The 23007-nt window shown below is 39.3% G+C and overlaps 1 protein-coding gene across 3 annotated transcripts in view; it reads left to right on the top strand.

Annotated features, from left to right (window-relative positions):
* The first annotated feature begins 1640 nt into the window (after positions 1–1640).
* LOC128703769 (calnexin) overlaps positions 1641–23007 on the top strand; it is a 27936-nt gene continuing 6569 nt past the window's right edge. The window contains exons 1-10 of one of the 3 annotated variants that reach the window (XM_053798569.2): positions 1641–1799; positions 9578–9685; positions 13093–13255; positions 14032–14225; positions 15084–15248; positions 15385–15489; positions 15624–15883; positions 16683–16914; positions 17006–17146; positions 18988–19101. In XM_053798569.2, coding sequence (XP_053654544.2) covers positions 9581–9685; positions 13093–13255; positions 14032–14225; positions 15084–15248; positions 15385–15489; positions 15624–15883; positions 16683–16914; positions 17006–17146; positions 18988–19101 — 1479 coding nt within the window. In that variant the 5' untranslated portion in view covers positions 1641–1799; positions 9578–9580. Of the gene's footprint in view, positions 1800–2202; positions 2227–9577; positions 9686–13092; positions 13256–14031; positions 14226–15083; positions 15249–15384; positions 15490–15623; positions 15884–16682; positions 16915–17005; positions 17147–18987; positions 19102–23007 lie in introns of those variants that run through there. The other 2 variants (XM_053798567.2, XM_053798568.2) reach the window with 2 other exon arrangements.

The raw sequence follows: 23007 nt of genomic DNA, 5'->3' as shown, positions 1-23007 counted from the left end.
AGTTGTGTGTTGAGTTTTAGTACTGATATCTGTAGTGGTGGGAAGTTTGGACAAGTGTATAGCTATAGCATTTTGGTCATGTAGAGTATAGTCACTAATACACATAATGGAGTTGGTGTTGTCTATGTGTTGTGCTGGAATGAGCTAAAGTACAACTAGGTATAAACTAATAATATAAAAATACAAATTAAAAATAGCACAAGACTCTCACTTGTAATTGCACTAAGGTCTAATGTAATGACTTTGGTATAGTCTATGTATTGAGCTAGAATGATCTATAGTACAACAAGGTTTAATCTAATAATATAAAAATACAAATTAAAAATAGCACCATCATGGGGCTAGCCATGATAACCTTCATGGGGCTAGCTATGATAACGTTCATGGGGCTAGCCATGATAACCTTCATGGGGCTAGCTATGATAACCTTCATGGGGATAGCCATGATAACGTTCATGGGGCTAGCCATGATAACCTTCATGGGGCTAGCTATGATAACCTTCATGGGGCTAGCCATGATAACGTTCATGGGGCTAGCCATGATAACCTTCATGGGGCTAGCCATGATAACCTTCATGGGGATAGCCATGATAACCTTCATGGGGATAGCCATGATAACCTTCATGGGGATAGCCATGATAACCTTCATGGGGCTAGCTATGATAACCTTCATGGGGCTAGCCATGATAACCTTCATGGGGCTAGCCATGATAACCTTCATGGGGATAGCCATGATAACCTTCATGGGGCTAGCTATGATAACCTTCATGGGGCTAGCTATGATAACCTTCCTTGAAAATAGACGGTATAACGATACCAACAATATGGATGAAAGGAATGCATCATACACCCAGGGCCCCAGTGACAATAAGTCAGTTTGTCTTTTTTGGTTATCCCGGGTAATTTACAATATGTGTGATAAATGTACTTATGTGTGCCTGTACCGATATCGACTTGAGGTGCCCCGTGGCTCGGTCGCTAGCGCACACGGTTTACACACTGAGATCCGAAGTTCGGATCCCCGTACGGCTGGATAACATTAGGACGTGTTTCCATAAAACACCTGTTGTCCATGTTCACCTATCGGTATAAAATAGGTACCTGGGTGTTAGTGGACTGGTGTGGGCCGCATCCTGGGACAAAACTGATCTAATTTGCCCGAAATGCTCTGCATAACAAGCGACTTTCTATATAGTAGTATGTCATTGATGTCAGCTATGGTTTGTATACCTTGTACATGTACTTGTAGAAATAAAGATATTATTATTACTTTTGATAATAATAATACAAGAGAATGGGAGAACACAGTATATATAGTGCAGAAAACAGGTCACCGGTGAGCATCAGGTGAGGGCGTCTTCGAGAATCAGATGTATCTCTTTTTCCTTGTATCAAGAGTCTATAAAGACCATTAATTCTCTCTGGTGAAGGTAATTACTTCAAAGAGAGGTTAACCTTGATCTTGAAAACTGAATCGTTTTCTATTTTACCAGAATAAAAGAAGACATTGAGTATATGTACTGTCGTCTGCTAGCCAATCACAGTGTGGAAAGTAATTTGATCAAGTTCAAGCCAATGAGAAAGAGGCTTCCATGGCGGGTAGATAGCAGTGGACCAATCAGCATCAACCACGCGCTAAGGAAGTGCAGAGACTTCAAAGTTGTGTTTTGACGGCAGTGTTGGGTGGACCTCTAGCACTTTCTGCACCTACGTCCTGTGTACTTTCCACCTCCTAGGGCGTCACTGTCAGCGCCTGCACCACCTGCTGCTCTTGCTGCTTCCTGCTGGTGCGCTACAGGGTGAGATAAGCCTCAGATGGTTCCCGGTGGAGGGGAAATAAGATGTGGGTGACCGGTAGTGGGGTGAGGGCGTCGTCTGCTGGACTGACACCATCACCTCACCTCTCCTTCCATGGCGGATCATCCCTCACATATTTCAACCATCTGTAGATGTCCTCGGGTTCCCCCTGTTAGACGTCATTAACTGTTGTTCCCCAGGTGTTGTGTAACTTGCACGGTGTTGGAGCTTCACCCATGCATATAATTCTCACCTGGACCCACATTTACCTTCACTGATTTACCTTAATTACCCCTCCCCCCCTCAAAATAAATATCCTGTCATCACACAGGTACCCATATTAATGTGTTACTATTACGTCGGTAATTCGTTTATCAGGTTTTAGGTTTATTGGCATTTACCCTGACAGATACAAGATACGAAATGTAGGTAAGCCTTTATTGTTGCAACGTTTCTCCCATGAGGGTAAAAAGGTGGGGGGGGGGTTAGTTTAAGTACATATCAGAGGCTCCTCGTGCATGAAATGTGCCAATAAAGGCTTCTCTGCATGTACTTTCCTATCCAGGTCTTAAAAGTTAAACCACTTAAAACTAGTAAGTTATGTAATTATTGATCTTGACCAGAATAAAAAATTCATTTTAATTTGTTAATTATACTGAATGTTGCAACCTTTTGAAGTCTAAATATTGAGTTTTTGCGGCTGTTGAGTTTGTTTCATTCTGCAGGTGATGACTGTTGGTTGTCAGTAATAAAAAGATTTGTAATCTGATCTTACCTTGCATTAAACTAGATTATCTTGCATTACCCAGGTTGTGGTTCCATATGGCATTTGTGCTTCCCATTACATTTTTACTAAAACAGGCCAAAAATGTCAGAAAAAAGGTAGTGCATTATGAATGCTGTATAACTATTTACATGGGTGATAAGGGTATTTAGGATGTATATAAAATATCTAGTTTCATATATTGGTTTCTCCTTACCTTATGGGGAGGGCTCTTGATACACCCTGATACACCCTGTCAACTAATAATACGGATACCACCTGGTGGTTCACTTACACTCACTCACCCATTTGACCATAAACAGAAATATCAATCTCAATCTCAAAATAATGAATCTTAACTAGTCATAAGTTGGCCTGTGATACTCCATTACTGAAACTATGTATAGTGCCAAAACAAAAGCATTCACATTGCTAAACTCACAAACTAGTATTTAGTCACTTAGCCATTATACCAACTTACCTCATAATTTTATAATATTTTAAACTTAAGATTTAATTTAAGTCTGCCCGAAATGCCTAGCCATGCTAGGTGTTCTAGTGGTACACTCTGTAATTATTATTTTACTACATGTAAACCACACAATAACCAAATTCTGTAAACTCAGCATTGTAATCCTTGTAGAGAATAAATTTTGAATTGAATTGATGCAGGGAATCTTGTGGTCTTGACTGCCTCCCCAATATCAGGTTTGACTGGGTGTCTTGTTTCTCCCTGGGACCACAGTAGTTAGTGCTAATCTTTCACACCCTGGGTATATCAAGCCACAATCATGGCCCATGGGCTGTGACCTGTAGCCAGAATGTGTACAGGCCTTCATAACCTGAAAAACGGCTCATCTCCCAGATCTGTTGACTTGCGAAGATAAGTGTGGTGGTTAATTTTCAAACCCTGTTCTATTAGGGGACTGTCTCTGTAGGCCATGTATTCTCTCATGGAGGATGACCTTAGATTAGAAATTATGGGTGTATGTGGAGGCCTTTATAAACTCTGGTAAGTAGCTAAGAGGATGACTTGGTGAGAGCTTTGCCCAGGTACAGAGCTCTGGCCCAGGGATAGCTGAGGCCAATGTGGGGAAAATTATAATTGACACCCAAATTTGAATGCATCATCCATCGATGACGCTGTAAGTCTGAGCGGGCATAACCCAAGTCTTTAAGTGGGCCACAGAAAACACTATGAAGTTTAGTGCAGACAAATTACAATTATTCCAGTGTGGGAAAAGTAGGAAATTAAAACTGTAGGAGTGTAAAACAAATTCCTACCACACAATAGTGCAAAACTAGTATGAAGGCCTGGGGGGTGATAAATGTCAGGGAATCTCACTTTCAGTAGGATGGATAATGAGAACCTTTCAAACTAGGGATGCCAAGCCAGTGATTCTCTTCAAATGGCCCCTTTCAGGATATGCAAAATTGCAGACCTGTAGAATGTACAGAGAATTTTTACAGCATGTACAAGTACAATAAAACTCCTAAATTATGGGAATAGTTTAAGTACCTTCATTTGTACTCTGGAATGCAGGCAAGAAAGATGCATGATAGTATACAATTGGAAAATCTTAGAGGGACTAGTTCCAAATCTGCATGCAAAAATCACTCCCTCTGAAAGCAAAAGACTACAGGAGATGCAACAACCACCTCCCTCCCCCCCTCGTGAAAAGCAGGTGCACCATGAGTATGGTAAGAGAACAGTGTCAGGGGCCCAAGACTGTTCAACTGCTTCCCAGCATGCATAAGGGGGGATTACCAATAGACCCCTGGCTGTCAAGGTGCTGGACAGACTCCTAAAGTTGGTACTTGACCAGCAGGGCTGCGGCTTGTATGTCAGTTTGCATGTTGCCAGCAGTAACAGCCTGCTTGATCAGACCAGGTCAGACCGGGCCACGGGGGCATTGATTACTGAAACCCTCTCCAGGTACCTGGAGTTTACCTGGAGAGAGTTCCGGGGGTCAACGCCCCCGCGGCCCGGTCTGTGACCAGGCCTCCTGGTGGATCAGAGCCTGATCAACCAGGCTGTTGCTGCTGGCTGCACGCAAACCAATGTACGAGCCACAGCCCGGCTGATCCGGAACTGACTTTAGGTGCTTGTCCAGTGCCAGCTTGAAGACTGCCAGGGGTCTGTTGGTAATCCCCCTTGTGTGTGCTGGGAGGCAGTTGAACAGTCTCGGGCCCCTGACACTTATTGTATGGTCTCTTAACGTGCTAGTGACACCCCTGCTTTTCATTGGGGGGGATGGTGCATCGTCTGCCAAGTCTTTTGCTTTCGTAGTGAGTGATTTTCGTGTGCAAGTTTGGTACTAGTCCCTCTAGGATTTTCCAGGTGTATATAATCATGTATCTCTCCCTCCTGCGTTCCAGGGAATACAGGTTTAGGAACCTCAAGCGCTCCCAATAATTGAGGTGTTTTATCTCCGTTATGCGCGCCGTGAAAGTTCTCTGTACATTTTCTAGGTCGGCAATTTCACCTGCCTTGAAAGGTGCTGTTAGTGTGCAGCAATATTCCAGCCTAGATAGAACAAGTGACCTGAAGAGTGTCATCATGGGCTTGGCCTCCCTAGTTTTGAAGGTTCTCATTATCCATCCTGTCATTTTTCTAGCAGATGCGATTGATACAATGTTATGGTCCTTGAAGGTGAGATCCTCCGACATGATCACTCCCAGGTCTTTGACGTTGGTGTTTCGCTCTATTTTGTGGCCAGAATTTGTTTTGTACTCTGATGAAGATTTAATTTCCTCATGTTTACCATATCTGAGTAATTGAAATTTCTCATCGTTGAACTTCATATTGTTTTCTGCAGCCCACTGAAAGATTTGGTTGATGTCCGCCTGGAGCTTTGCAGTGTCTGCAATGGAAGACACTGTCATGCAGATTCGGGCGTCATCTGCAAAGGAAGACACGGTGCTGTGGCTGACATCCTTGTCTGTCGGATATGAGGATGAGGAACAAGATGGGAGCGAGTACTGTGCCTTGTGGAACCGAGCTTTTCACCGTAGCTGCCTCGGACTTTACTCTGTTGACGACTACTCTGTGTTCTGTTAGTGAGGAAATTATAGATCCATCGACCGACTTTTCCTGTTATTCCTTTAGCACGCATTTTGTGCGCTATTACGCCATGGTCACACTTGTCAAAGGCTTTTGCAAAGTCTGTATATATTACATCTGCATTCTTTTTGTCTTCTAGTGCATTTAGGACCTTGTCGTAGTGATCCAATAGTTGAGACAGACAGGAGCGACATGTTCTAAACCCATGTTGCCCTGGGTTGTGTAACTGATGGGTTTCTAGATGGGTGGTGATCTTGCTTCTTAGGACCCTTTCAAAGATTTTTATGATATGGGATGTTAGTGCTATTGGTCTGTAGTTCTTTGCTGTTGCTTTACTGCCCCCTTTGTGGAGTGGGGCTATGTCTGTTGTTTTTAGTAACTGTGGGACGACCCCAGTGTCCATGCTCCCTCTCCATAGGATGGAAAAGGCTCGTGATAGGGGCTTCTTGCAGTTCTTGATGAACACGGAGTTCCATGAGTCTGGCCCTGGGGCAGAGTGCATGGGCATGTCATTTATCGCCTGTTCGAAGTCATTTGGCGTCAGGATAACATCGGATAGGCTTGTGTTAATCAAATTTTGTGGCTCTCTCATAAAAAATTCATTTTGATCTTCGACTCTCAGTCTGGTTAGCGGCTCGCTGAAAACTGAGTCATATTGGGACTTGAGTAGCTCACTCATTTCCTTGCTGTCATCTGTGTAGGACCCATCTTGTTTAAGTAGGGGCCCAATACTGGACGTTGTTCTCGATTTTGATTTGGCATAGGAGAAGAAATACTTTGGGTTTCTTTCGATTTCATTTATGGCTTTTAGTTCTTCCCGCGATTCCAGACTCCTAAAGGATTCTTTTAGCTTAAGTTCGATGCTTGCCATTTCTCTGACCAGTGTCTCCCTACGCATTTCAGATATATTGACCTCTTTTAGCCGCTCTGTTATTCTTTTCCGTCGCCTGTAAAGGGAGCGCCTGTCTCTGTTTTACATCTACTACTCCTTTTTCTTAGAGGAATAAGCCTTGTGCATACATCGAGTGCCACCAAGTTAATCTGTTCTAGGCATAAGTTGGGGTCTGTGTTGCTTAGTATATCTTTCCAGCTTATATCGGTTAGGACTTGGTTTACTTGGTCCCACTTTGTTTTTGTTATTGAAGTTGAATTTGGTGAATGCTCCCTCGTGACTAATCTCATTATGTCGGTCTGGGGCTCCGCGCATACATGACTGAACCTCAATTATGTTGTGATCTGAGTATATTGTTTTTGATATGGTGACATTTCTTATCAGATCATCATTGTTAGTGAAGATGAGGTCTAGTGTATTCTCCAGTCTAGTAGGCTCTATTATTTGCTGGTTTAAATTGAATTTTGTGCAGAGATTTAAAAGCTCGCGTGAGTGTGAGTTTTCATCAGAGCTGCCTCCTGGTGTTATTACTGCAACAATATTATTTGCTATATTCCTCCATTTTAGGTGCCTTAAGTTGAAATCCCCCAGGAGCAAGATGTTGGGTGCAGGAGCTGGAAGGTTTTCCAGACAGTGGTCAATTTTTAACAGCTGTTCCTGGAATTGCTGGGATGTTGCATCCGGAGGCTTGTAGACTACCACAATGACTAGGTTTTGGTTCTCGACCTTTACTGCTAAAACTTCCACTACATCATTTGAGGCATTTAGCAGTTCTGTGCAAACAAGTGAATCTGCAATGTACAGGCCAACCCCCCCCCCCCCCTTTTTGCCTGTTCACTCTGTCACATCTGTATAGGTTGTAACCTGGGATCCATATTTCGTTGTCCAAGTGATCCTTTATGTGGGTCTCAGTGAAAGCCGCGAACATTGCCTTTGCCTCTGCAAGCAGTCCACGGATGAAAGGTATTTTGTTGTTTGTTGCTGGCTTTAGACCCTGTATATTTGCAAAGAAGAATGTTATCGGACTGGTGGTATTGTTGGTACTGGGGGGGATTTTTTTTTTCCGGCATTAGTATCTGTTGGTTTGGAGTGGAGGCCATCGACTGTGGTTCCACTCCAGGAATGACTGGATTTGGTGTACGATTTCTGCCATTTCCTGTCATTTTTTTTTCCTTCCTGGCACTAAAAACCCCTCCCTCTTGAGTGGCTGTGGCTACCCAGGTTTTCCCATGGCCTGGATGTTTTGTATCTTTTTGTCCCCTTTAGATGGTATGCCTGGCAATTTGAGTTATAGCACAGTCTTTCCTGTACTGAAGAGGTACACAGTTCAGGGTGAAAAAGTTTACAGGAAGGGAGTTTGCATTTTCCTGTTGTCATATGGGCATGGCATTTTCTAGGGTGGTCATAGTTGCACGTCCCATCTGTTTTTCCAGATTTCCCATGCCAGCAGATACCGAGTGCATAGTATGTGCACAGGCTTGGTTTCCGTTTGCCTTGGGTTTCTGTGACTGAGGTATACTCCAGGTAATGATTCTTTCCACTAAAATTCTTGCAAAGTGCTCATTGAAGCAGATTATAGATACATGACAATCCATTTCTTTATTAAAGCACACTATATACATTAATATAGTTAAGCATGTATAAACTACTTGATAGCAGTCCCTTTTCCTCCCTTATAAAGAGCATGTTGGGCAGCCTTAAAATGAACTAACTTTTAATTAATAGCAATTATACAGTAAGGATAGTTTACTATAATTCTTGGGTTTGCAATGACAATGTAAATATTGCAAAATTTGTCTAATTATGCTTGTGTAGCAAGTTATAACATTGTGGAGAATACTAAGGTAAAATGTGCTATAAATTACACCTGTAGAATCAGAGGTGATAGGGACAACTTCATTATGAATACTTAAATGATCTGGATCAAGAGGCTTGCTATTGAAAGATAAGGCTGTAACATTGTTAATGTATGCAGTGTTGCATTTAGGCACTTAATACATGTACTTTTGAAGTTGGTGGCTGAAGGGATTCTGGGCTCTATTTGCATAGTTCCTATATAGGTTGTCAATCATGTATATACATGATACTATTTGTTCTGTTGCAGCTCTAGGAAGGATTGAAGTGTTGGTTTGAAGTTTTCAGTGTTCTGTATACAGTATATAAAATGCACAGTAAGTGTAGATGTGTTAAGAGTAAATTTTCTTCAATTGTGGGGGGGGGGGGGTCTGGAACCTGGTTAAATGTCAAAATTGATTTGGTTGGTAACAATGAGTTTCAGGTAATTTGCTCTAGATCCCCAAGCATTAAATCCTTTAAGTGAGGTAAAGATGGATTATAGTAGTTGTTTGTGGAACAAATTAGTGTTTTTTGATAAAATGCTCAGTTTTTGAAATTTTCTTGGATTAGTGTTAAATTTCTACTGCAGTCAGTGTATCCTAGGAATTTTCCCCTCTCGTCTGTGTGACTTAATTTTGTTGGAATGGTCATTTTTGGCTTCATTCTTGAATGTGTAGGTTTTGTCAATAAAATCTACACAATCTTTAGAAGCTCCTGGTTTGTTGGACAGCAGCATCTGGATTATGTACATCAGAAATTATCTGCAAATACGATTGGTTAAGTTCCTGGGTCATTTTGCAGGTAATTGGTAGAGTAATGTTGAAATTCATACCCTGGGGTACCCTTGTTTAATAGTCAGGTTGCAGTGATGGGTAATAGCACATGAGCAGGTTTCTTATATACGAGTGGTGGTATACTGTTGCTTGCTTTGTTTTTTAATGCATTTTTTTTTATTGAAGTAGCCTCTAGAATTTTGACAGTAGAGGGAGCCTTCATATTCATTTCAGCATAATACATAGTTTGTACAGAGAAGGGGTGACATTTAGGTGTGCATTCAGAAAGTCATTTAGTATGCAGAGCATTTCAGGCAACAGCTACTGAGGTATTTGTAACCTCGGCAATAATTTGATATCTTGCTGGAGTTTAGTTCCTATAGTTCCCATAACTAGTTAAAACAAAGTTTGAACCATTTAAAAATTTTACTTTCATTACTCTGATTTTTCAGACAATGGCAGGGAGATGGCAGTTATGTATATTGGCAGCTTTAACATTCTACTTGTTAATGTGTGGAGTAGAAGCTGATGATGAAGTAACCGTCACAGAGGAGAAATTAGTAAGTCATTTTTTCATTAACTATAGGCATACTATAATTACTTTTTATGACCCGAGTGTTGCTACTTGCCAGAACTCGATAAACTTCATTGGCTGTAACATTTAACTTTTAATATTTCTACCAATGACTTCTGTCATGGCTTCTGTATAAAACTGTAACCTTATTCTGTTAATTATGCTAGGAATAGAAATTAATCTCTTGAGCTTGTTCATGATTGATGTCATAACTGCGAGCATAGCCAGTGCTTCAGGAGCTTAAGAAAAATTCATTTTTAGGTAATTACCATCTGCATATTCTCAGTGTAAATTAATATGAATTGCATAACTTATGTAGAGCTTAGCAAATTAGTCTGATTATAACTTGGTATTTTCATTGCCCTCTGAACTGATATCTGCATTACAGCCATGTTCTTCACCAGTTTAGACCAGCAGTGGGAAAAGAATTCTTGATGTTAATGTAGCCAGTTTTTCCTTCTTGCTAGGAATGGGCATTTCTTGTTTCTGCTACAACTTGTGAAGGATATTTTGGATCTTGAGAGTTGAACTAGAAACTTAAATACAGATGCATCATAGCTGAGTCAGTATTAGGAAAACTGAAGTGGGATAAACATTAGCCACAACAGTCTATGCTATACTTGAAAGGTTTTAAAGAATTTAAAAAAATTCTTGTAGATAGTAAATGTTTCCTTGTAGGCTATATCATTGTATTCTGTATTGTACTTCAAAATTAACCCCTTCAATGTCGCAACCCCAAATCCTGAGATGTCACCTGGTGTCGCAAAATTTAAAAAAAAAAATTCTCGTGAAATGATAGAGAATCTTTTCTCGATTGTGATGACACCAAAAGAATGAAATTTGATGGAAAACTGACAGAATTACGCTCTTGCGAAGTTTCGACCTCGGCGATATTTACAGATCGGCTATTTCACCCACCAAGCCCTATTTTTGCCTAATTCCATTGTTCCAGTCAACCAAACTCGTAGCTATTTCTTTAGAACTCCATTTTTTCTATCGACTGAGTACAAGAAATTGGCCCATTTACCGATTTCAACTACCCAATAACGTGGTCAGAAATTTGCAATTTGGCCAATTTCACGAAAATTAAAAAAAATTCAAAATAGGGTCCAGAATGAACAATGCAGACATTCCTGGCTCTAAAATAACACTTTGTTCATCAGTCAAGTCTCCAGGCCCCTCTGATATTACTCTTGCTTTCTATTTTGAATTTTTATTCAAACAAAAAAATAGAAGATTTACTGTTATGCAGACTACTGCAATATTGTAATAATTGTATGTCAACCCATTCATGACTGCATATTAGAATGGCTACTTGGACATTTATTGGAAAATGACATAATTTGTTTACTTTTGAACATCGGCAAAAATCAAACGTTTCCCTTACTTTGAGCTCCATTTCAAGGTTCTTTTCATAGTAAAACAAATCAGAATCACCTTTCTATAATATGTTTACCATCCTATCAAAGGAGACCAAGAAAACTAGAATACAACCATAAATACTATACTAAAATAGACCACAAAGTCGGCATTTTAATTAAGAAAGTTTTTTCTCTTTATGCACTGCGTGCTGCAGGACTTTTTTTTTTATGTGGTGCACACTGACGACCACACACCCATTCTCACATGTGGGCCTACTAGCTTTCTCCTGCTTGATTTAAAGCCACTAGAATTTGAGTACAGTGGACCCCCGCATAACGATGGCATCACATAGCGATTATTTCGCATACCGCTTACTTTAATTGCAAAAATTTTGCCTCGCATACCGCTTAAAAACCCGCTTACCGATTTTCGTCCGAGACGCTTCCAATGTGCGGCCTGAGCCACGCTCACATGTTCCGCCGGTGGCATTGTTTACCAGCCAGCCTCCGCAATAACATCCAAGCATACAATCGGAATATTTCGTATTATTACAGTGTTTTCGGTGCTGTTTCTGGAAAATAAGTGACCATGGGCCCCAAGAAAGCTTCTAGTGCCAACCCTGTGGTAAAAAGGGTGAGAATTAGTATGGAAATTAAGAAAGATTTTGAAGGGTTTGGGGCTAACCCTGAGAAGCCTATGCCAGTTGTGGAATCCATTGTGCCTACTTCAAAAATTAAGGAAATGTGTGCACAGTGGGTTGAACTGCAAACCTTTATGGATGAAAATCACCCTGACACAGCTGTTGCAAGCCGTGCTGGTGACTATTTCAATGACAATGTTGTGGCCCATTTTAGACAAATCGTAAAGGAACGGGAGGTACAGAGCTCTATGGACAGATTTGTTGTGCGACAGAGGTCCAGTGACTCTCAAGCTGGTCCTAGTGGCATTAAAAGAAGGGAAGTAACCCCGGAAAAGGACTTGCTACCTCAAGTCCTAATGGAAGGGGATTCCCCTTCTAAACAGTAAGAAGATAATGCTCTCCCCTCCTCCCATCCCATCAATCATCACTCTTCAATAAAAGTAAGTGTCATGTAAGTGTGCATGCCTTTTTCAGTTTGTGTGTATTAGTGGTATATACTTTTGGGTACGGATTAATTTTATTTCCATTATTTCTTATGGGGAAAATTCATTCACATAACGATTATTTTGCATAACGATTACCCCTCTTGCACGGATTAAAATCGTTAACCGGGGGTCCACTGTATATATACGTCAAACACGGTGGCTCGTGAGACGTATGTGTGACTGAAACAGTCAAAGGGTTAACTGATAAGTTTCCAGTAAAATGAAATTCCTGAAAGTGTCCTTCAGTTGTAAGATAGTAAGACTATTGGACTTCACTAAAACTTTACACAAATTAGATTTTGGTTAGTGAAATATTTGCAGTTTCATTTTTTGGACTTGGTGTTCAAAAACGATGCAGCCCATGTAGGAAAAACATTAATAAATTAAAAATTTTAGAACTTCTGTTGAGGGAAAAAAAAGTGGTCAGAAGTGTGCATGGCAAATCATGCTCTTCATGTGATCTTTACTTCTACAAGTACATGATACTTGTACAGTCCTAGTTAACGTAAGTGACATACAGTATAGAAAGCCACTTGTTGTGCAGATCATTTATGGCAAATGAGGCTAATTTTGTCTCCAGGATGTGACCCACACCAGTTGGCTAACACCCAGGTACCTGTTTACTCCTAGGTGAAGGAACAGCAGGTGTCTTAAGAAAAGTTGCCCAAATATTTCCACCTGTACTGGGGATCAAACCATGGACCTCAGTGTGAGCATGGTGCACTACCACCCAATCCTAGTGTAATGCGAGCACCATTCTTGTACTTAAGTTGCTGACGTTTGTGTGAATTTATGGGTCACATTCTTTCTGAAAACCCTGTATAATAAGCTGTTATGCGTGTGCAAGCAATTCTTTTCTTAGTGAAAGTTGCAGGCAAAAAATTTAACTTGAAAATTTTTTTTCAGCAAGAGGAAGATGAAGTGGAAGAAGTCATTTATGCCACACCAAAGATGATAGAAGGTGTTTACCTTATGGAAACATTTGATGATGTGGCAACTTTTGAGGATGCTTGGGTTAAGTCTCAAGCCAAAAAAGATGGTGTGGATGAGAATATTGCAAAATATGATGGTTAGTATATTCAGAATTAAGAATTTTTTACAAATTTTGTCACATTTTTCAGTTGTATGCACTTGAAATTTTTGCAACTTTTATATAAATTTTACTAGAGTAATCCATATTTGTTCATCCTAAAATATGCCTGGCAAAGTTAATTTCTTAAGGAATTAAAATGTGGAAAGACGTATCCTTAGCGAGAAATGTCTAAAATACAGAACTGGTGAAAGTTGTGGAATTAAAATGAATTCAGTTACTTAAAAATAGGGAAAGGCAGGATTGCCTTTCCTCATTTTTAATTGCATGGTTAGCCTGCATACATGGCTTAAGTATTGGCCCAGTGTGCCCTATGGTTGAGCAACAAGCTGTACAGGCTTCAGCAGAACTTTGGTCCTTACTATTTCACAGGGCTAGTTTGTTGCACAATTCTTGTTTTTGGAGAGAATGAGAAATATTAGTTTGCAGACCTCTTGCTTGATGCCCTAGACTGTGTATATTGTGTACTAAAAATTACTAACGGTACACAATGAAAAATGATCATGCAATTGCAAATAGGTACAGTATAGTTTGTTTTAACTTCCTGTAAAAAAAATTTTCAAAATGTTCTTACCCATAACTAGGGTATTTAGTGTTACCAAAGCTAATTTGTGTTCATCTTAACTTCGTTACCCACCCACCCTACATCCCCCAAAATAGGCTTCAAGTATTGTTTGCTTAACTGAACCGCGTGTTTAAAATAGCAGTATAGCTATTAATGTAAAATTTAATAAACATTAAATTAAACTTTGCAGGGGTTTGGTCTATTGAGCCTGCTGAGCGAATGGCTTTGACTGGGGATCGTGGACTGGTATTGAAATCAAAGGCAAAACATGCAGCAATTGCAGTCTCTCTCAAGAGACAATTTACTTTTTCTACGAAACCTCTAGTTGTGCAGTATGAAGTTAACTTGCAGAACGGTCAAGAGTGTGGCGGAGCTTACATTAAGGTTAGAAGTATCCTTGAAAGTAATGTACTGTAGCAAGTTGCAGCCCTCGCAGTAGCAGCCACAAATTGTACTACTACTACTATTTTTTTTCACAAGTTTAGTTATCCACTTTCTCAGTCTGTACATACCTTCTTAGTATATTGGTTCTGATAGTGTTAGTGTCTAAAAAAAAAAAATGTAGATATTCATAGCCAGGTACTGCTATCTTGTACCAGTAGATAAAAGAATGTTTGAGTAAATGTAGTTTTGAGGAAACTAGACTGAAACCTACAGAGCAGGCTGGATCAGCCAGGTTGTAAAGTACATACTGGTATGTAGGCTACGATGCTGGCAGTTGAAACCGGATTGCTAGGTCTGGCCTTGTAGTCTTTCATTGCTATTCTTGGTTCTTGAATGTTGTAACTAGTGTTTTGTTGGCATAATTCAAAATTTCCCTAAAAAAATTTTTAGAATTACATCATTGAATGCAAGTTATATAGTGAGCAAGGTGAAGTTCTAGATAGTCTGATTTTTAATCTGGTCAGTAGAATAGTTTCTAACCTGAGCCTTTAAAAAAAATTGATCACTGCTGTTATACAATGCTTTAGAGGTAGTATAAAATATCTGTTGTGGTTGACTGCAAACTTGACAAGGATTATGGAAAAAAGTTAAACGAATGAAATAAATTAGTGTTTACAGAAATCAAAAGTGCAACCGTGCTAATAGTTGAAGTTTCTTGCAGTTCTACCTTGTGTGCATGTTTCTTTTCATTATACTTAACTCTTACTTTCCTTTTTCTATTTTGGTTTTACATGAAAAGTGGAATATTCAGCATTGTAGTTTCTTTGGCCATATTTTTATTTATTTTTCTCTGCACAGCTGTTGAGTGCTCAAGAAGGAAACGTGGATTTGAAGAAATTCAACGACAAGACTCCTTACACTATTATGTTTGGACCGGACAAGTGTGGTAATGACCATAAACTCCACTTTATATTCAGGCATACCAATCCTCTTACTGGTGAGATAGAAGAGAAACATGCAAAGGTTAGTTTTGATGTAAATTTGTGGTAAAAACCACTGATCTGTTATTATATTTTCTGAAAATTATGGAAAAAGTTTTTCAGGGCTTCAGATTTTAAGATGAAATTGCAAAGGATAATTTGGGCATTTCTTTTTACAGAGACCACGTGACAAGCTTGAAGAGCCATTCAAAGACAAGAAGCCACACTTGTATACTCTAATTATTCGACCAGACAACACTTTTGAAATTAGTCTTGATCAAGAGGTAGGACACTAGTGTAACACCTCGACTTAGTTGCATGTAAAATGTACACAATTAAAATTTGTACAGAAATTTGTTGACTATTCTTAATTAATGGCCTTCATTAAAAATTTCTAAGTGGATTTTTTTTTCCCCAGGTGATAAACTCTGGAAGCTTGCTTGAAGATTTTTCTCCACCAGTGAACCCACAAAAGGATATAGATGATCCTGAAGACTTCATGCCTGATGATTGGGATGAGAGAGAGAAAATTCCTGATCCAGATGCTACTAAGCCAGATGACTGGGATGAAGATGCTCCAATGCAAATTGCAGACCCTGATGCAGTGAAGCCTGCTGGGTGGTTAGATGATGAACCAGAGATGGTTCCTGACCCAACTGCTGAGAAACCTGAAGATTGGTAAATAAATTCTCCAGCTTTAGACACAAGATGTCATTGTTCAGCTTAGGTTGATGTCAGTTTGACTCTTCTAAATGTTTATCTAGTTAATTTAGTTGAAATTCCCTAGAATTGTTGCATTACCATGCCTTAAAATTCTTAACTGTTTTGTTTGGTCCCAATAAAAGCTCAGGAGTAGGTATATAAAACCTAGAATCAGCTTTGTATGTGCTACAAATTCTAAATAGGTATGTCAGGGCTAAACTACAAGATTTGACAAGCAAGTGATAGTAGTTTTGCATTGATAACTTAGCTACTAATTCTAGTTTAGTTTCTATGAAATTAACAAATATCAACAACAACACAAGAGAATAGGTATTATTTAGCTTTTGAAGTATCTTGTTAGTTCTAACCTATATTAAATGTGAAGTCTTGGCATGCATAAAATGAACATGAACAAAATGTGAATGCTTATGGTACAAAAAATTTAAAAAGCCTTCTCCCAAGATAAGCAGATAAAAAAAAAAATCATTAACCATCCTTAAATTCTTTCCTGCCCGAATTGTGCTAACATTGAAATTCGCATTACCATCTGCCTGTAAAATCCCACATTTACTTCAGTGAAGCCATTACCCTCCCCACCTACAAAAGTTGGCTAACCAGTTTCCCTGAAAACTGTAAATTTGTTGGGTGGGGTCCCTTGAGTGTTTTGAAAAGTTGATCCAGAAATTTGATTATGATCTGCCTTTGGATTCAGGGAGTTGGGGTTGATGAGACCAGAGCATTTTTTATATATACATTAGCTTAATTTTTTTTCTAGGGATGATGAAATGGATGGAGAATGGGAGGCTGCTTTGATAAACAACCCTGTGTGCTCTGAAGCTCCAGGTTGTGGAGAGTGGAAACCTCCAATGATCGACAATCCAAATTACAAGGGAAAATGGCGACCAGCCATGATTGACAATCCTAACTATCGTGGGAAGTGGAAACCCCGCAAAATCCCAAATCCTGACTACTTTGAGGACTTGGAGCCCTTCAAAATGACACCCCTTGTAAGTAAAAGTAATTTTGAATTCAGCAAGAAATTTAAAATTGTACAGACAGTTTATATAAAATTTTTAAATCTTAATTTTTTTTTTACAGGGTGCTGTTGGTATAGAGCTGTGGTCTATGTCCGACAATATACTCTTTGACAACCTAATTATTACTGATAATGTTGCTGATGCCAATCGGTTGGCCCAAGAGACATTTGACCTCAAAGTGATGAAGATGGAGAAAGGACAGGTATGTACACTTAAATTCTAATCTACTTTTTAATTCTAGGCAGTAATGAACTTTTGAGTAATTACTTGCTTTGGGCATTACATACTGATGTGCACTCAAGAATTCAGGAGCAACAGATTCTAAAAATTGGGATAAAATCCTTGCCAGCACATCAGTTTTGAAATATTAGTTGCCTCAACATTGAGGTGGCCACATTAAATAAAAATATTGAATATAACTTGCCATGCTGATTAACATACTAGTTCACTAGTATTAGATAGGAAGTGTGGAAAAAAATTAATTGGCAGGGAAAATTTTGCAAATAGCAGAAAAATGAAATAAGTTAGAGGTAGTAAGTACAGAAACTTGTTAGAAATTTAAAAAAGACCATATTAATAATGGAGGGGGGGGGGGGGGCACAAAAGTGAACATAAATCTGCTGAAACAACAAACAGGTTATTACATAGCTTGCATCCAGTATAGGCTCTAATTAGTCAGTCCCTGCTAGTTAATTTATGAATGCACGAGAATTAATATCCATTTAGGGGTTAAGGTGGTTTGGTCATTTAGAGAGGATGGAACAAAATAAGATGACTTAGAGGGTGTATAAATCTGTAGTGGAAGGAGGGGTAGGGGTAGTCGTAGGAAAGGATGGAGGGAGAGAGTAAAAGGTATTGTGTAAGGGGGGGGCTTGGACATGCAGCTAGCATGTTAGACGAGAATGAATGAAAACAGTTTTCGGAACCTGATGAGCTGTTTGAGTATGAGCAGGGTAGTGTTTTGTGAAGGGATTCAGGGAAATCAGTTAGCCAGACTTGAGTCCTGGAAATGGGAAGTACATTGTCTGCACTTTAAAGGAGGGGTTTGAGATATTGGCTGTTTGGAGTGACATCTAAACTGTCATATCCGAGTGCATCTGCAAAGTTGGTGATTGTGTGAAAGTGTCTTTCTTGGGTCGCCCTGCTTAGTTGGGAGATGGCTAACGTTAAAAAAAAAAAGAGGGGGGGGGGAGGGGGTAAACAAATTAAATTAGAAATAAAACCTAAGTCACTGTATCATTATAGTTTCTTCACACATTCTAAAACCTTTTGTTCAATGGACAGTGGGGATACACATTTAGATGCTGGGGTAAGTGGATGAACCACAGTTCTTGGTTTTGGCCAGCATATGGTCTGGCATGTGGCTCCCCAGCTATCATTTTCATCATCTTCTTGATTTGGTGGGTTCTTCAGCCAGAAACAAACAAAATAAAGGTCAGATTTAATTTGAAAGTAATACAGAAAACTATAAAATTAACTAGATTAATTTTTTATTGATATGCAAGTTTAGGTGCTTTAGAAATTTTTCAGATACTTTACATGCATTCACTCTGCACTAGTTTGAATTTAGGGTTTGGTTATGTGCACAATCTGTAAAATAGTGCTACTTGGTATATTTGCCTTAATATAATTTATTAATGTTGACAGTCAGTTTTTTACTGGTCGTTTCTCACTCGTATGTGGAATCCAAATAGGGAAAGCACATTTGTCACTTGTTTCTAGTTCTTAACAGAAGTACACGCTTCTACTTTTAACTCAAAAGATGCCCGTAATTAGGGTATCCCTTGGTCCTTCAGTACAATGTCACAAAACCTTTAACCACAATCGTAGTTTTCCATGAAACGGCAGAAAATATGATGACCACAGAATCCACGAGTCATTGGGCCATTTTTCATTTGACACTTTTATCTCTAACTTGATGGGGAAGAATATAACTGAAGTTTTGTGGCTGATTTAAATTGTTGAAAGTGAGGATAATAAATTGTAATTGCAGTAAATCTGTATTTGAAAGTAAACCACTAAACAGCTAAGCACTTTTACTAGAACTTGTGGGACAAGATCTTCGGTAATAGGGGAGTTATGTGGACCCTGTACTTTCTCTACCTTTTGGTACCAACATCATTGATTATCTATTGTCTACTAAAGAAAGTGTACGAGGTACAGTGTTTTATATATTGCAGTTTTTGTAAGTTTGAATATTACTGCAGTTCAAAATAGCTTTACTTTTAGATTATATTTGCTTAATAGAACCCTAAATATTTTAAAAATTGGCTACAAAACCCGACTTTCCTACCAGATTTTTCAATTTAGTCATTGTGCTGTAGACTGTAATGTAAGATGCACAAACTAATTTTGTATTGTTTGCAGAAAACGGTGTTTAATTATCGTAAATTTGTATTTTGGTTTTTAGGAGCAATAATTTGTTGCAACACATCGGCCACTTCCCACTGAGGCAGGGTGACCCAAAAAGAAAGTAAAAACTTTCATCATTCAACACTTCACCATCACTCACACATAATCAGTCTTTGCAGAGCTGCTCAGATAAGACAGATTAGATGTCCCTCCAAACTGCCAGTATCCTAAACCCCTCTTTTAAAGTGCAGGCATTGTACTTCCCATTTCCAGTACTCAAGTTTGGCTAACCGGTTTTCCCGAGTTCCTTCACAAAATATTACCCTGCTCTCGCACTAACAGTTTGTCAGCTCCCAAAAACCATTAGTCTTCATTCACTCTTATCTAACACGCTCATGCATGCTTGCTGGAAGTCCAAGCCCCCTCCCTCCAACCTTTTCGGGGACAACCCCTACCCTGCCTTCCTTCCCCAGTAGATTTATGCGCTCTGTCATTCTACTTTGATCCATTCTCTAAATGACCAAACAACCTCAACAATCCCTCTTCAGCCCTCTGAATAATACTTTTAGTAACTAACCCCCCCCCCCTCCTAATTTCCCCACACTGAATTCTCTGGATAATATTTACACCACACATTGCCCTTAGGCAGGACATCTCCACTGCCTCCAGCCGCTCTCGCTGCAGCATTTGCAACCCAAGTTTTACACCTTTTATCCATTGTTGACAGGAATATAAGTGAATCAGTTTTCAAAAAAAAAACATTTTTGAATATATGAATATATCTTGTCTTGTACAAATTAGATTCACTTACAATTAATAATCTACTGTACAACTATGAAATAATTACTATCCTATCGTAAAACTGATATAATCCTTAGTGTTAAGTAGTCTGTAAGCCACTAATGTTAAGTCGGCCCATAATGCCTAGACATAACAGGCTTTGCATTGCAACCCACTATTGTAAATACAAAATCTCAATGTACTATTTGCAACGACAAAATAAATGTTGGTACCACTACTTTCGTACATTCCCTTCTTTGCCTCCTTGGATAACGTTTTGTCTCCACAGATACCTCGACGCATCATTCGCGTTTTTTTCCTTCACCAATTCTATGGTTAACCTTATCCTTCATAAACCCATCCGCTGACAAGTAAACTCCCAAATATCTGAAAACATTCACTTCTTCCATACTCTTCTTCAACGTGATACCCAATTTTTTATCTAAATCATTTAATACCTTCTTTACCTTACTCTTATCCATGTTCACTTTCAACTTTATACCTTTACATACCCTCCCAAACTCCTCCACTAATCTTTGCACCTTTTCTTTAGAATCTCCCATAAGCACAGTATCACCAGCAAAAAGTAACTGTCAACTTACATTGTATTGATTCCCCATAATTTAATTCCACCCCTCCCCAACACCCTAGCATTTACTTTTACAACCCCATCTATAAATACATTAAACAACCATGGTGACATTACACATCCCTGTCTAAGACTTACTGGGAAATAATCTCCCTCTCCTATACACCCTAACCTGAGCCTTGCTATACTCACACTTTACAGCATTTAGCAACTTACTACCTATTCCATATACTTGCAACATCTGCCACATTGTTCCCCTATCCACTCTTATCATATGCCTTTTCTAAATCCATAAATGCAGTGAAAACTTTCCTACCTTTATCTAAATACGTACATGCTGCAATGTAAACAACTTGATCTACACATCCCCAACCCACTCTAAAGCCTCCTTGCTCATCTGCAATCCTACTCTTACCTCTAATTCTTTCAATAATAACCCTACCGTACACTTTACCTGGTATGCTCGGTAAACCTATTCCCCGTAATTTTTACAATCTCTCTTGTCCCCCTTCCCTTTATGTAAAGGAACTATACATGCTCTCTGCCAATCCCTAGGTACCTTCCCCTCTTTCATAAATTTATTAAACAAAAATACCAACCACTCCAACACTATCCCCCCCACCCCTGCTTTTAACATTTGTCATGATCCCGTCAGTTCCAGCTGCTTTGCCCCCATCTCATTCTACGTAATGCCTCGCGCACATCCCTCAATCTTGCATCCTGCTCTTCTTCACTCCTAAAAGATGTTATACTTCCCTGACCAGTGCATGAAATTGCTGCCTCCCTTTCTTCATCGACATTTAAAAGTTCCTCAAAGTATTCTCGCCATCAACCTAATACCTCCAGCTCCCTATCTACTACTTTTTAACTGACGGATCCATTCATTCCCTAGGCTTTCTTAACTTCTCGCTACAGAATTTTCCTATTCTCAGCAAAATTTCTTGATAGTGCCTCACCCACTATCATTTGCTGTTTTTTTGCACTCGCCACTATTCACCTTTCTTTTACTCTCCATATACTCTGCTCCTCTTATATCGCTTCTGCTTTGTAAAAACCTCTCGAGCTACCTTTTTTGCTTATCACACCCTGTACCTCGTTCCACCAATCCTCCCTCTTTCCTGCACCCACCCTCCTATAGCCACAAACTTCTGCCCCACATTCTAATTCTTCATTTTTCAACCTATCCCTTCCCCACCTTCCTGCCAAAAGTTACTTATATCTTGCCCTAACTTCCTCTTTCCTTAGTTTATAAACTTTCCCCTCCTACTGTTGCCATTTATTTTTGTCTCTTCTACCTCTTACTCTAACTTTAGGTAAAACTATATAATGATCCAATATATCTGTTGCCCCCACTTTAAACACGTACATCCTGAACCCTGCCCATCAACCTTTTATCCACCAAAACGTAATCTAACAAACTATATTCATTATGTGCTATATCATAGCTTGTATACTTATCCTCTTCATAAAATGTATTACAGCCTCGCCTCACTTGAGTTCCATTCCTAAAACCACGTTGGTAAACTAATTCATTGCTAAGTAAGGAGCATGCTATAATGGTAGTGTGTTTTCGACCATCTTTGATATTCATTTAATGTCTCCTTTGCACTGTTTAACATTTCTGGCATATTTTTGAATGCTTATACAGTAGTGTACTGTATATTGTATTAAACAGAATAGAAGAAATTGCTCTAATATATACTAAGTATGCAGACTGGTCATAGAGCCTGTCAAGTTAGTCGTCAGTAAATGAGTATGTCGCTAAGCGAGGAGAGGCTGTACTTGTTACCAAACCTCTTTCTACACAGTTCAGTTAAAGGCGCTCCATTTTAATTTACCCTGGCACCCCAAATTTACCTACTCCCTCTGCTACATTTTTACCCACTTTAGCATTGAAATTCCCTACCACAAGTACTTGCATGATTCAAAACTCCCCATGCACTCAATCAACATTTCCCAAAATCTAGATTAACTTTCTCTCCATTTTTCTTTTCCAGGTGCATTAACACTATAATCCAGTTTTCACATCCAACCCTTATTTTACTTCACATAATCCTTGAATTTATACATTTCCTTCTTTTCCTGCCATAACTTACCTTCAACATTTGCTACTCCCTCCTTAGCTCTGTTTGAAACTCCTGACCTAATGCCATTTTTCTCCTCACTGGAACTCTCCTACCCTCTTCAGGTTTTTTCCACTTAGCCAGGACATCCAGCTTTTCATTCATAACATCCACAATTATCATTCGCACTACAACCACGCACATTCAGACATCTCATTTTTTCTTTTTCCTTTTTAGTAGGCTCTACAGGAGAAGGGGTTACTAGCCCATTGCTCCCAG

This window comes from Cherax quadricarinatus, chromosome 87, assembly GCF_038502225.1.
Source record: "Cherax quadricarinatus isolate ZL_2023a chromosome 87, ASM3850222v1, whole genome shotgun sequence".
NCBI classification, from domain to species: Eukaryota; Metazoa; Arthropoda; class Malacostraca; order Decapoda; family Parastacidae; genus Cherax; species Cherax quadricarinatus.
This window is presented reverse-complemented; position numbering and strand designations above follow the sequence as displayed.